We start from the raw sequence: 12,956 nt of genomic DNA, 5'->3' as shown, positions 1-12,956 counted from the left end.
TATTTCATTAGAAAATATGACGTAAATGCACTTTTGAGTTGTGTCTCCGTCCGAACGAGTCGATGAATCGTTTTATTAATTGGTCCATTAGATTGAACTGTTCGAACGAACCGATTCGCTAAAACGATTCTGACTTTCCGATAGTGAGCCAGAAGTGTGGTTGGGTGTGTGTGTGTGTGTGTGTGTGTGTGTGTGTGTGTGTGTGTGTGTGTGTGTGTGTGTGTGTGTGTGTGTGTGTGGTTGGGTCTCTGTGTAGGTGGAGAGAGTATAAAGTAGTTTCAGTCCAGCTCAGCCTCTCCCAGTGAAGACAGCTTATATCTCACACACCCTGTTTGGATCTCAAGCTGCATGTGTGTAATTGTTAGGTTGTGTGTAAGTTCTGTTTTGAGCTGTTATCAAATCCCTTCCCCGGAGACCTCTTCTCACAACTAGCAGGACTCCAAGGATCTGCTGCTAGTGTCTTGGCAAGAAAAACGTCATGATATTAGGTGGTTTTAATGCTGATCAGTGTATATATAGTGAGTGATACTGGATTGTTCATATTGGAGGACAGAAATCAATTCTATGGTTTGATAGTTTTTGACATCTTTTAAAACCAATATTGATAACCACTGCTATGTGTATAACTGCACCTATGACTTAAAGCATTCAAACTATTGAGATACAGATAGTGTGCAAATTGTGTCGTGCTACAAATGCACAAATAATGTTTTGATATCTTACTCTTAAAACGTGGAATACTGATATTGGAAATGATTATATATATATATATATATATATATATAAGGTACTTTAAAATGTGAAATTATAACCAGCAGTAGATGGCAGCAAGTCACTGTTATGATATGAAATTATATAAATATACATTTTCTGCCCCCATATCTTGAATTTTGGAAGCATTCTAAATGCATTTTATTTTATTTCATTGTTTAGTGAAAGAGCACTTTTAAACGAGCCTAGTGTTTAAGATTAAGTGTTTAATGAGCCTCTTATTGGCTACTGCCCCCCCCCAGCCCCCACTCAGTTCGATCACTGGATACAGGTCTTGTTAAAACCTGTGACATCTATCCTCTATGTTAATGAAAACATCACTATATAGTATATATCTGTACTTGACAAGCTGTAGATGAGATCTTCCTCTCCCGGTGTGTTATAATCGGATGCAGTGTCTGTGAGTGCTTGTGCAGCAGTTGGAGTATTAACAGATTAGGACAGGTTACAGGATAAAGGACTCAGGCTTTCACTGCATCCCTCATTATCTGTCTCTGACAGCCAGCTACTGATGAATGTAAGAAAGCGCCAGGCTCATGTGATCTGTATGCATTTATTTCCACAAAATATCTCTAGACAACAAAGCGGTTCAAAATGTCAGAATTTATTAGACTGGACAGATTCGAGTGCAGTAGTGTTTCATAGCAGAGCGTTGAGCATCATCTACACTTACAATGCTTTTAATTCCATGCTGAATGCAAAACAAACCAACAAATGACTTAATGACAGTTAAGTATTTATGTTTACAACATGCAAGTAACACTGGATGAGCAAATAATAATTGAGATTTAACAATAATTTACTTCCAATTTATCATAATATTATTAAATAATGATTTCCAGTATCAAATAGTTTGCTTGTCCACACTGCAAGCGGAAATACAATCCTATTAGAACATACTTCATACTTCATATATAGGCTGTGTAGTAACACACAGTGTAAGATGTGATGAAGGGGCTTACCCTTGAGAAAAAGAAGTTCACTTCAGCATACTTTTAATAAGAGGATCACAGAAATAATATACTTTACTGCAAAGAGAATCTAATGTTTTTGGATACCTAACTGCATGTTATTTGCATTTAAATGAAAGTCTGTTATTGTTTGCATTTATGTTAAATACAATTAGTTGAGGTTCAGAGAGTATTCCTCACCCACTCAAGTAGGATCTCTATACAGTACATGTATGTCATTTCATAATTACTGCTGTTTTCAATAAATGTGTGACAAATATTACTGGGAAAACTAAAATATACTTTAATGTCATTTCGACTGAAACATATATGTTGTGTATTTAAAAAGATTTGTAAGTACATGCTTGTAATGAAGACGTTTATTTGCAATTTAGTACATTTAAAATTATAAACTTTAAACATCAAACCGAATCAGTACAAATTATAATCAAATATTTAAAACTGTTTAAAATAAGTGTACTTAACAAAGTGCACTTTTTAAAAGCGTACTTGAGAAAGAAACATCAAGTGGCCTTTAATTTCATTAACTATATTACCTGCAAGTACATTATTTTTTTTGTTAATATATATATATACTTTTCAGATTTTTTCAGAATGTACACTACAAGTTCACCTTCTCTTCAGTTAAGTGCACATCTTTTTCACAAGGGTATTATTGATTTGCATCTTTCTGTTATTCCTGTCAAGCATCCATAGCAGTGGTACTGCAAAACAGGCTATAGTTTGTAAAGAAATGGGGAAGAATTATAATAGATCTTTCTGTTAAGAAACAGCACCCTCACTCAAATATGCAACCGTTCAGAGAGGAAAGTTAAGCACACTGCTAAGTGAGGAGTACGGTGCTGCAGAAATGACAGTGGATCCCTTCATCATTCAGAAGATTTCTAATGAAATTGGGTGAAGTGTGGCTACTGTTTAAGTGTATTAATGATGTACTCAACTCTTGTCATTAAAACTGATATATAAAAATGAATTCTTGGATTAGTTGTCATCCCTCGTTCTGACTCTTCATCTCTTTAGCTGGTCCCTGCTTCCGCTTTGGCTTCGGCGGGGGTCACCTCGTTCAGCCACAGGAGCTTCAGCACAGGATCCACATACTCCATGAAGGTCTCCTTCACTCCCTTCTCAAGCAAGTAGCCCTCGCTGTCCACCTCCACATTCTCCTGTCCAGCCACGGCCTCCATAGACGTCTGCAGGAGACGCACACTGGCCAACACCGAGCACTGCAGGCCAGACGTGTGCCATGTGGCATGGGAGGAAACGGTTAAAAAGAGCTGCTTAACAAACCTGTCATCGCACACTACAGATGTTAACAAAATGCTTTGGTTGAAAGTGTGTGCTAAGTGCATATATGTAACTGTAGGTGCAATCTGCAACAAAATACAAGTAAATACACTGTGCATGCATGTGGAAAAATACCTGAATTATGGGGTTTATTTCCTATATTACAGGTTTAATCTGCTATTATATATTAATCTACCCTACAATAAAAAAAGTGTCATTTGGTGTATGTATTGCAATTGTGTTTTTGCAATCTTCTGAGATTATCTATTTAGCAAAAATGCATTTCAGTCACTGTAGTTAATGCGACGCAATAATTAGGCTAAATCTGCATTAACTAGCATTAACTAAACATGAGCAGTATGAAAAATACAGCTGTCCATTGTTCATGTCCATTAAATAATATTAACAGATACAACTTTTTTACTACTGATTTAAATAATGCATTAGTAAATGTTGAAATAAACAATTAATAAATGCTTTAGAAGTCTTTTTCATTGTTAGTTCATGCATGTATTTAAGTCATGCGGAAATTGTTCAGATTTCGCTTTTGTAGCTAAATTAAGAAACTCAGTCTGATTTTCAAAACTTGTGCTTTCTTTCTTATTTTTTTTATTTTTTACATCTATCCATCTATGCATATGGTGCATCCTGTGGTTGTGTGTATGCAGCGTACCTGAAGCAGAAAGACGGACAGAACCACGGCTCCAATGGCGTTCATCAGCCCCATGTAATAGTTGACCAGGGCTTCTCTGCAGCCGTGAATGAAGAGGTTGAGCTCGTCGGTCTGGTGCTCGTAGTTGTAGTGGGCCGTGTTGTTGGTGATTCTGTACTGGATACAGGGTCTGGGAGAGCTAGGGTTACAGCAGCTGAAGGGCACACTGTCAATCAAGTAACGGCCGTCCACATTGCTCTTAATGCGGCTGAGGATAGAGAAAAGAGAAGGAGACAAAAGAAAACTTTGAATGCTTGAAAACCAATACTTCTCTTCACACTTTCATAGTACTCACCCAAAATACTGTTGAATTTACAGAGACACCTGAGCATTAGTCTGTGTGATCTGATAGCAAGTGATCAGACAAGACAGACTGCTGTTTGTTAACATAAATGCATTTCAGTGGTCATATATTCTTCAAATAGATGCTCTTTTGATGTCTAGTCTAGTGTGGCATCTGAAAATGAACGATGCTAGGGATTTCTCAAATTTGGGTCTCAAAGTGGTTTATAGTGGATGTATGAAGTCTCACGTTCTCCTCCAGTGTCCTAAACAGAGTAATACGGACATTAAATGGACAATTCACCCAAAAATGAAGATTGTCTCATCACTTACTCACCATTGTGGTGTTCTAAACTCGAATGCATTTATGTATTTGGTAACATTTTAGTTTAAGATCACTATATCACCATGCATATTGCTATTTATTAGTACTTATAAAGCATGCCTTATTCCATATTCTAGATCCCTTAATCCACCCCATACCTAAACTTAACAACATTCTTTGAAACATGTTCTTTGGCTAAAGTCGTGTGACACTGTCTCTGACTCACTCCTTGACCTCCTTCGAGCTGAAGTCCAGGTAACGGTTGCTGATCCACTGCACCTCGAACCAGTCCCTGTAGTTGCTGTTCCCGCAGCACTGGAACTCCATCTGCAGGCGATCGATGGTCTGCTTCTGGAAGCAGCGTCCGGGGGTGTCGGTGTCCTTGTAGAAGCGGATGCCGTTCTTCAGGCCGATCTTCAGCGAGGTCTCCAGGCTGCCCTTCATGATGTAGCTCAGGATGACTGAAATCAGCATGAGCGTGGTGAAGAAGACCGAGCATCCGTAAAAGGGCTTCAGGAAGGTCTTCCATCGCGGGAACCGGCCGGGGTCCAGGGCATCCTGGCAGATTCGACTGGCAAAGTAATTGATACCCATTGAAGCCAGACCCACGATCATCAAAGTGTTGGGCACACAGTGGATGTCTGTGTTGTCCATCACCTAAAGCACAAGATGTTGATGTCAGGCCATTTTGAGCTCAGACTGCATTGTGTCTACACTCAATATAATTCAAACTTCTTTTTATTAGAGTAGATTATATGTAATAGAGATTAAAACAAAATTCCCCCTAAATTCCCCATATAACCCATGTACATTTGGAGAACATTGAAGAGCTTTTGGTTGATACATTAAGAGCAAGCTGTGGCTCAGTTTTACATTTTGATCAAGGTGAATTTGATAATCCATTGGGACTGTAGTAAATCAGTTATTATAAAGAGGAGAGTTCCGGTGCTTGATTCTGATTGGCTGAGCTGCGTTCGAAGCTGTTGTAAATTACTCTACAAACACACACCTTTGTTTACTTCTGTGTGTTGCTCAGCAACTACTTTGGTGCAACCATAACTGTTTCTGAGGAGATACATTGTTTGGTGGAAGAATACTGCTCTTATTAATATCATTACATTTTATTTGCTCTGTTTTATGTTGTGAAACTTTAATACACATATGGAATAACCATTTAACAACGCCCCTCAGCTGTTATTAATTCCCTGTAAACCACGGCTTCACCGGATTTATTGCTTTAGTAAACCACTGTCAAAAATTGTATTTTTTCTTTAAGGGAAAACAGTATATATATATATTTAGAATTAATTTTTTTACACTTTTTTAAACAATTATTTGATGTGATGTGAGATCTAATCAGTGTTATTTTAATATCATTGAAATAATAGTTTTATTAATGTTCTGAATTAGCTTGTATTTTTATATTTTCATTATCATTTCTCAGTGTCATTTTTGTTGTTTTTGCAATTAGTTTTAATTTTTTGAATACATTTTCATATATTTGTGTCTTTATAAATATATAAATGAGATATGAGACATATATTATTTCTTTCTCCTTTTTTTCTTATTCTTCTTTTTTTTTTCTTTTACCCTGGATGTGAGGCTGATTTTTACAGAATGGACTGATTAATTTGCCACTGCACATATATTTGGGGTAAATCCAAATGTAATTTCTGCTACAAAAAATATTATAATTTTTATTTTTGAACTGGTCATTTACTTAATATCTAATAAAGAACATGCAAAAGTGATTTGTAGTATCACACTATATAAAACATTTTAAAACTGGTGTAAAAATAGACAATCATGTATGGCCTTCTTTGGGCCGATGGCAGTCTTCATCTTCATCTTCATCACTGATAATGACCCATCCAGACTGTGGAAGAGCTCCTTTGTGAAGGACAGCTCCTTAAGCCTATTATGAGCGGCTTAGATCATATTTATATTCACATAGGTTAATCCCTGCCAGATATTTCTGATAGATTTGAACCATTAACATGTTAATTTAACATTATGCATTATGACATTTGTCACTTTACAACAGTGATTCTATAAACTAAATCAAATTGCTAGATGTTAATGAACTGCTAATTACTGTGCTTAATAATGTCAGTGGCAGCTTTGAAGGTCAGAACCACATATTGCGTCACTGCATAATGCATGGAATTATCAGCAAAAGACATCAAGCAAATGAAAGACATGAGGGTTATATGGATACCTCTCCCCTCCTTCGAAGCTCAGTCTTTAGGAAGCATCCTAAAGCGAAGGTGACGGCTCCACCCAGAGTTGCAAACCACGAGAGCATCCATAAACCCTGGGCCAGCTTCACCCTCTTCTGAAAAGTGAGCTTCATCTTACCCACAACCATTGTGAAAGAGTATGGTGGTGTAAACCTGTGAAAAGGAAGGCTGGAAGAGTGTGAAAACACACAGAAGTGTTCAAACTGTGAAAGAGGTGCTGGGAATCAGCCTGGAGCTTGTGCAAAAACAGCTAACTCTGCGTAATCCGTTCAGTTCCCTTTCTTTGTCAGAATACGAGATCAAATCGATTTCATCCGAACTATGCAGCTGCTCTTCTGTATGTTGTGGTCATGTAATCCGGATTGTTTGGTGGTGATCCCCTGTAGTGATGATGTCCCCTCAGTGGTGAGAGTGGTGCCTGTGGACCTCCATGCCCATGGCTGTCTGAAACACACTGGATCTTGGGCGTCTTACCTGTAATCCCTAAACTATCCTATTACAACGGCCCTCTCCAATGAGAAACAAGGCCACTGTCTGCTCAGCAAAGCCAGTGGTTCACACCTCACTGACTCACGCAGGTAGAGGATAAAGATGATGAATGACAGCCAGAGAGCTTGAAGCTGCCTGTGAAGCTGATAGGTGTTTGAGTCTGTGGAACTGACCTAAAACTGCAGGAATGATGAGGACCTTCGCCTTCCTCCAAAACTCAGTCTAGTTCTGAGCCTCTCTCTGTTCAGAAGTGAACACTGAGCGACGAGAGCAGATCCTGTTCTAGTGTTTGAATGTGAAAACTAATATAGAAATATAGATTGTGTGACAGAGAGAAAAATGATGTCTGCTCTTAACATTAACCCATCTGCAGGAGGGATAGCACGATGTTATGCATCGGTCAAATTAAAAATAAAGGATTCAACAACCTTTATGAGAATCTTAAGACCTTTTTTATAATAATAGGGTTAGGTCATGTCATCTATAATAATGTAATATGATAGCAAGTCATTTTTATTATTATTTCCCCTTTCACTGAATAGTTTTTGCAGACCATTGTGTGATGGATGTGAAATGTTTTTTTGAACTTTGCTGTGATGTCATTGGCTTTTGATTTAATTTCATTTTTATTTAAATGACTAGTTAGTTGACATTAATTATATATAGTGATTATATATGTGCTTTTAATATCCAAATCCGTTAAAGGATTTTTAGGCTGCATTAATTAGGTAAACCGGAACCGGAAACACTTCACATAACACCCGATGTACTTGCTACATCATTAGAAGAATGGCATCTACGCTAATATTTGTCTGTTTCTCTCTTATTCCGAGGTCACCGTAGCCACCAGATCCAGTCTGTGTCCAGATCAGAGGGTCACTGCAGTCACCCGGATCCAGTACGTATCCAGACCAGATGGTGGATCAGCACCTAGAAAGGACCTCTACTGACCTGAAAGACAGCGGAGACCAGGACAACTAGAGCCCCAGATACAGATCCCCTGTAAAGACCTTGTCTCAGAGGACCACCAGGACAAGACCACAGGAAACAGATGATTCTTCTGCACAATCTGACTTTGCTGCAGTCTGGAATTGAACTACTGGTTTCGTCTGGTCAGAGGAGAACTGACCCCCCAACTGAGCCTGGTTTCTCCCAAGGTTTTTTTCTCCATTCTGTCACCGATGGAGTTTCGGTTCCTTGCCGCTGTCGCCTCTGGCTTGCTTAGTTGGGGACACTTCATCTACAGTGATATCATTGACTTGATTGCAAATAAATGCACAGACACTAAACTAAATTCAAACTGTATTGAGATGATGACATCACAGAATTCAATGATGAACTGCCTTTAACTATCATTTTGCATTATTGAGACACTGTTTTCCAAATTAATGTTGTTCAGTGCTTTGACGCAATGCATTTTGTTTAAAGCGCTATATAAATAAAGGTGATTGATTGATTGATTGATGGAATAATTTAATGTTCTGTGGTGTGACATGCAACACTCCCAGGTGATGTCTAGACTGTTGTCCCAAAATATCAGGACATATTTAAAGAGACACTCTTGTGGTCTCTCAGGAAGAGAGTAATAGACTTAACTCCAGTGTTTTCAGAGAGCGCTTTCCTCACTATCACACAGTCGGATGTTGCTGGAGCAGAACTGAACCTGTAGCACACAGACAATGCGAGGGAGAGAGACTGCTATTCAGATCTGCACCTGTATGATGTCAAGAGCTCGAGAAATAATGAACAGGGCTGACTCAGAACTGCGCTTTCAGGTGTTAACTCTTGTAATGATATAAAGAGACAAGACATACGATAATGCTATAAAAAGCACACTCGCATATTCGCCTGTGTGTGTTCAGCGGCGCTTTCCAAACTTTCACAGCCTTCTCTTTTTGATTGACTTTCGCACAGTTAAACAGTTCCAGCCACCTCTATTCCCCCAGTGCCATTGATGTCATTCTGACCTGATAAAATGCCTTGGCTGCCATCAAATGGTTCATCTTCGCCTGTTCACATTTAAATACGGGAATTAGTCAGAGCCCTGTCACAAGCGGCAGAAATTGCTAAATTGTTGGGCACTCTACAGCGACGAGAGCTGGGGTCTGCTTTCATTAGATTGGATTCAGCTTCGAGGTGAGACCCCTCTGTGGATGTATTTTATAGGGCGCCATTTGTAAAGTGTCTCACGCTGAAAATAACAGCAACATTTTGTCAAATTTAGCTTCAAACAATGTAAAAAATTACCTGTATGAATTTTTGACGGTCATTTTTTAGGATATTTACAACAATATTTGTCAACTTAGAGATATTTTAAATAGTTAAACATAAATATGTTACACCTAAATGTTAAATGTTAAATCTAAATGCTAAATGTTAAATCTGTCACGGTGTCTGTTCTGTGTCTCCCTGGGTCTCCACTAGAGGTCTCACTTCCCCATAGGCACCTCACCGCAGGCACTACAATTCCCACAAGGCCTTGTCCCTTCATCACAGTAATTGCACACATGTTAATTGCACTCAGGTGTCTTCACTTCTTAGTCATTATCCTGCCTATTTATACCGGTCTGTTTGATGTTTGAGTCCTTACCTTCCGTCACCTAGTTTCCTCGCGTTCCCTTGTGGTTCTAGTTTCTTGTTCCTGTTTTTTTTGTTTTTGGACGGATGTTTCTGGTTATGATCTTTTGCGTGTTTTTGGATTTTTATTTTGGATTACCCAGTAAAACTCACACTGCTCTTGGATCTCTTGTCTCCTGTGTTCCTGATCGTTACAGAAGGACTCCATCATGTCTAGATCCAGCGGTGTGGGACTTTGTGTCCGTTCCCCAGCCAGTGTGGAGGAGCGGAGGGTGAAATTCCTCAAATTAACGACCCTCCGTCAAGAGGGGAATGAGGTGGGTGGTGTGGCACAAGTGTTCTGGAACCTGGCGGGTGGAATGGGATATAATGATGCAGCCCTGAAAGACTTTTTCAATGCTGGTCTGGATAATCCTGTGCCAGAAAGGGAAATGGATCAGCTGGACGCCTTTGATTTTTGGGGGTTCATTTTGTACCTACAACATCGGTGTCTGTGGGATACCCCAGCCACACCTGTCTGTCCCGGTGGGATGGCCGACTCTAGACTGGGTTTACAGACAGGAGGACCGCCAGCCCAGCACCACTGCACAAGGTGGTCGGGTCAGGTCACTGTTGACACTCCAGAGTCAGCTCAAGTCACCATTGACACTCATGAGTTAAGCACTACCACAGTTAGACCTCAGGAGTCAAGTCAAGTCACCATTGATCTTCCTGAATCCAGTCAAAACACCATGGATCTACCAGTGTCTCTCCTCATCTCTGCTGAACTTCCAGAGCCTCGTCACGTCTCGGCCGAACTCTCTGAGCGCTCGACTGATCCTGTCATGGCCACCCTTAACTTGTTCATGTTCACTGTTTCAGACTTGCCTAACCAGACTTACTCTCCTGTGTCATCGATCCCACTGTGGTGGTCTTCTGCGCCCTGGTGGGCTTCTGTCTCGACCGCATGACTCCAGTTCCACCTGATCCACCCGGGATACTTGCCCTGTCAGTTCGGCCCTGGTCCTCCGCCCCTCCCTCTGGTCCTCCGCCGGTCCACCTCCCTCCTGATCTCCTTGTTTTTGTTTTTTGTACTTCCTGTCTCTGTTACCCTCTATTACCTGGCCATCCGTCTCTCGCCCTGGTCCTCCGCCGGTCCACCTCCCTCCTGGTCTCTGTGTTCCTTGGGTTGTTCTTATGTTCGGAAGGAGCATCTGGTAGCTGCTCCGTACAGGAGGTGTCAAGGTGTCTGTTCTGTGTCTCCCTGGGTCTCCACTAGAGGTCTCACTTCCCCATAGGCACCTCACCGCAGGCACTACAATTCCCACAAGGCCTTGTCCCTTCATCACAGTAATTGCACACCTTTTAATTGCACTCAGGTGTCTTCACTTCTTAGTCATTATCCTGCCTATTTATACCGGTCTGTATGCTGCTTGTTTCATGGAATCCTTACCTTCCGTCACCTAGTTTCCTCTCGTTCCCTTGTGGTTCTAGTTTCTTGTTCCTCTTTGTTTTGTTTTTGGACGGATGTTTCTGGTTATGACCTTTTGCCTGTTTTTGGATTTTGATTTTGGATTACCCAATAAAACTCACACTGCTCTTGGATCTCGTGTCCTGTGTTCCCGATCGTTACAAAATCTAAATGTTAAATCTAAACGTTAAATCTAAATGTTTCGGTTGAAACTAAATATTTTGCAAATATGCAAATTCAAAGTGCCAAAATAAAAGCTTGATGAGGTCAGTATGTGTTAATCGTGTCAAATAAGTAACGAATAAAAACCATCTCGTCCGGGAAAATTGACACTTGGACATGGATTATAATGATAACGACTACCTAAAATAACCAACCCGTTTGGAGAAACTGTATTTGAAGAGTAGGCTAGTGTCACTTTTATGAAAAGAGCCTATGCTCTTGGCTAACTCCCATTCGTTTGACATTTTGAATGACAATAGCGTCAATAGTTGCCGTACCTGGTCGGGGGCTATATGCTGCTTAGTTTGTTGTAGGCGTACGTCTGCAGACTGGAAGACCGAGGCGTAACTTGAAGAAATCTCACAGAATCACGCGAGATGTCAAAACGATAAGTTGGTAGAAGTATGACCGGTTTCACAGAGGACAGAGTAGAATATTGATTACGTTTTTTTAAGGGAAGCAGGGGTTTTAGGCAGGATTTGATGCATAAGGTGTGTGTAGATATTAATGTTAGGGAACAATGTGAGTGATGTGTACATTTAGTAGAAAAACATATTATCTGATCCACACTCCGGAACAGAAGAGGGCGGTATTGCACCAATAAGCTGGATGCCAACCGCAGTTAAACTGGAAAGAAGACGAATATGACAGCTTGCTGTGAGTTACAATGGTGAGAATATATTTTTTTCACGAAATAATTATTTAAATTTAAGAGTACAATTTATTTTCATACAGTGGTATTGATTTTGGAGTTAATAATCTATTACATCTAAGGTGTAAATACTCTATCGTACGGTTTCACAGACAAGACTAATTGAGCCATGGCCTGATCCAGGCTTAATCTAAACCCTGTTTGTTACTTACATAATATAGCATATTTGTGATTTAGCTGTAAACACGTTTTATAATGAATAACTAACAGGGGAGCTCCATTAATTACATGACTCAAAAGTGGATTTACATAAACCATATATCCATCTTGAAGACTATTACTAAATGTCTATCATCTGACAGGATAGTCTTTGATGTGAGCACATTTAACAGACATGAAACAAGCATCTGAGTTCACTCACTGTTGTCAACACTGCTTTAGATGAGTGTAAGTCATGTAATCAAACAAATCTACATACAGTAACTAAACACAGGTTATCTATTTTCTTTTTCCATATGTAGGTAGGTTATGAAAATGTCTGCAGACTGGTGAGTGCACTGAGGATGGAGAAGTCCACTGCAGCATCCGGAAATGGTCCAGAGATACGGATGAGATGCTCCATCACTCCAGCTCTTACTGTCTCATCAGGACCAGATGCTGTTGTGGTCTCTTCATCCTCAGTGACCCCAGAGCAGCGAGAGCAGAGAAAGACAAAAAGACACTGAGGATTTGATTTTGGTAAAGTTTGTTCTGCTGGTTTCTGTTTATACAATGAAAGCTGACTTTCAGAAGCTTCAAAAGCATCAAAAAATGTGATGGAGCTTTTATCTTAAGTCATTGACAGTGCTCTTATTACAGGGGCCTACAATCCTCTGATCCACCTGGAGAAAAGAGCCGTGCTCACAGACATACTGCTAGTTCAGTTCAGTTCTTTAGCGCACTACAAAAGTAATAAATCAATGCATGTACTTGTAAACTATT

At 39.9% G+C, this 12,956-nt stretch overlaps 1 protein-coding gene across 1 annotated transcript; it reads right to left on the bottom strand.

Moving 5' to 3' along the window:
• Window positions 1-1,310: 1,310 nt before the first annotated feature.
• rom1a (retinal outer segment membrane protein 1a) lies at window positions 1,311-7,065 on the bottom strand. The gene is made up of 4 exons (XM_026255373.1): window positions 6,564-7,065; window positions 4,572-5,002; window positions 3,700-3,946; window positions 1,311-2,965 (listed from the first exon to the last, which is right to left on the bottom strand). Exons 1-4 carry the CDS (start codon window positions 6,711-6,713, stop codon window positions 2,759-2,761), a joined length of 1,035 nt encoding a protein of 344 aa, XP_026111158.1. The 5' UTR covers window positions 6,714-7,065; the 3' UTR covers window positions 1,311-2,758.
• Window positions 7,066-12,956: the final 5,891 nt, after the last annotated feature.

Source organism: Carassius auratus, chromosome 5, assembly GCF_003368295.1.
Source record: "Carassius auratus strain Wakin chromosome 5, ASM336829v1, whole genome shotgun sequence".
Lineage (NCBI taxonomy): Eukaryota > Metazoa > Chordata > Actinopteri > Cypriniformes > Cyprinidae > Carassius > Carassius auratus.
This window is presented reverse-complemented; position numbering and strand designations above follow the sequence as displayed.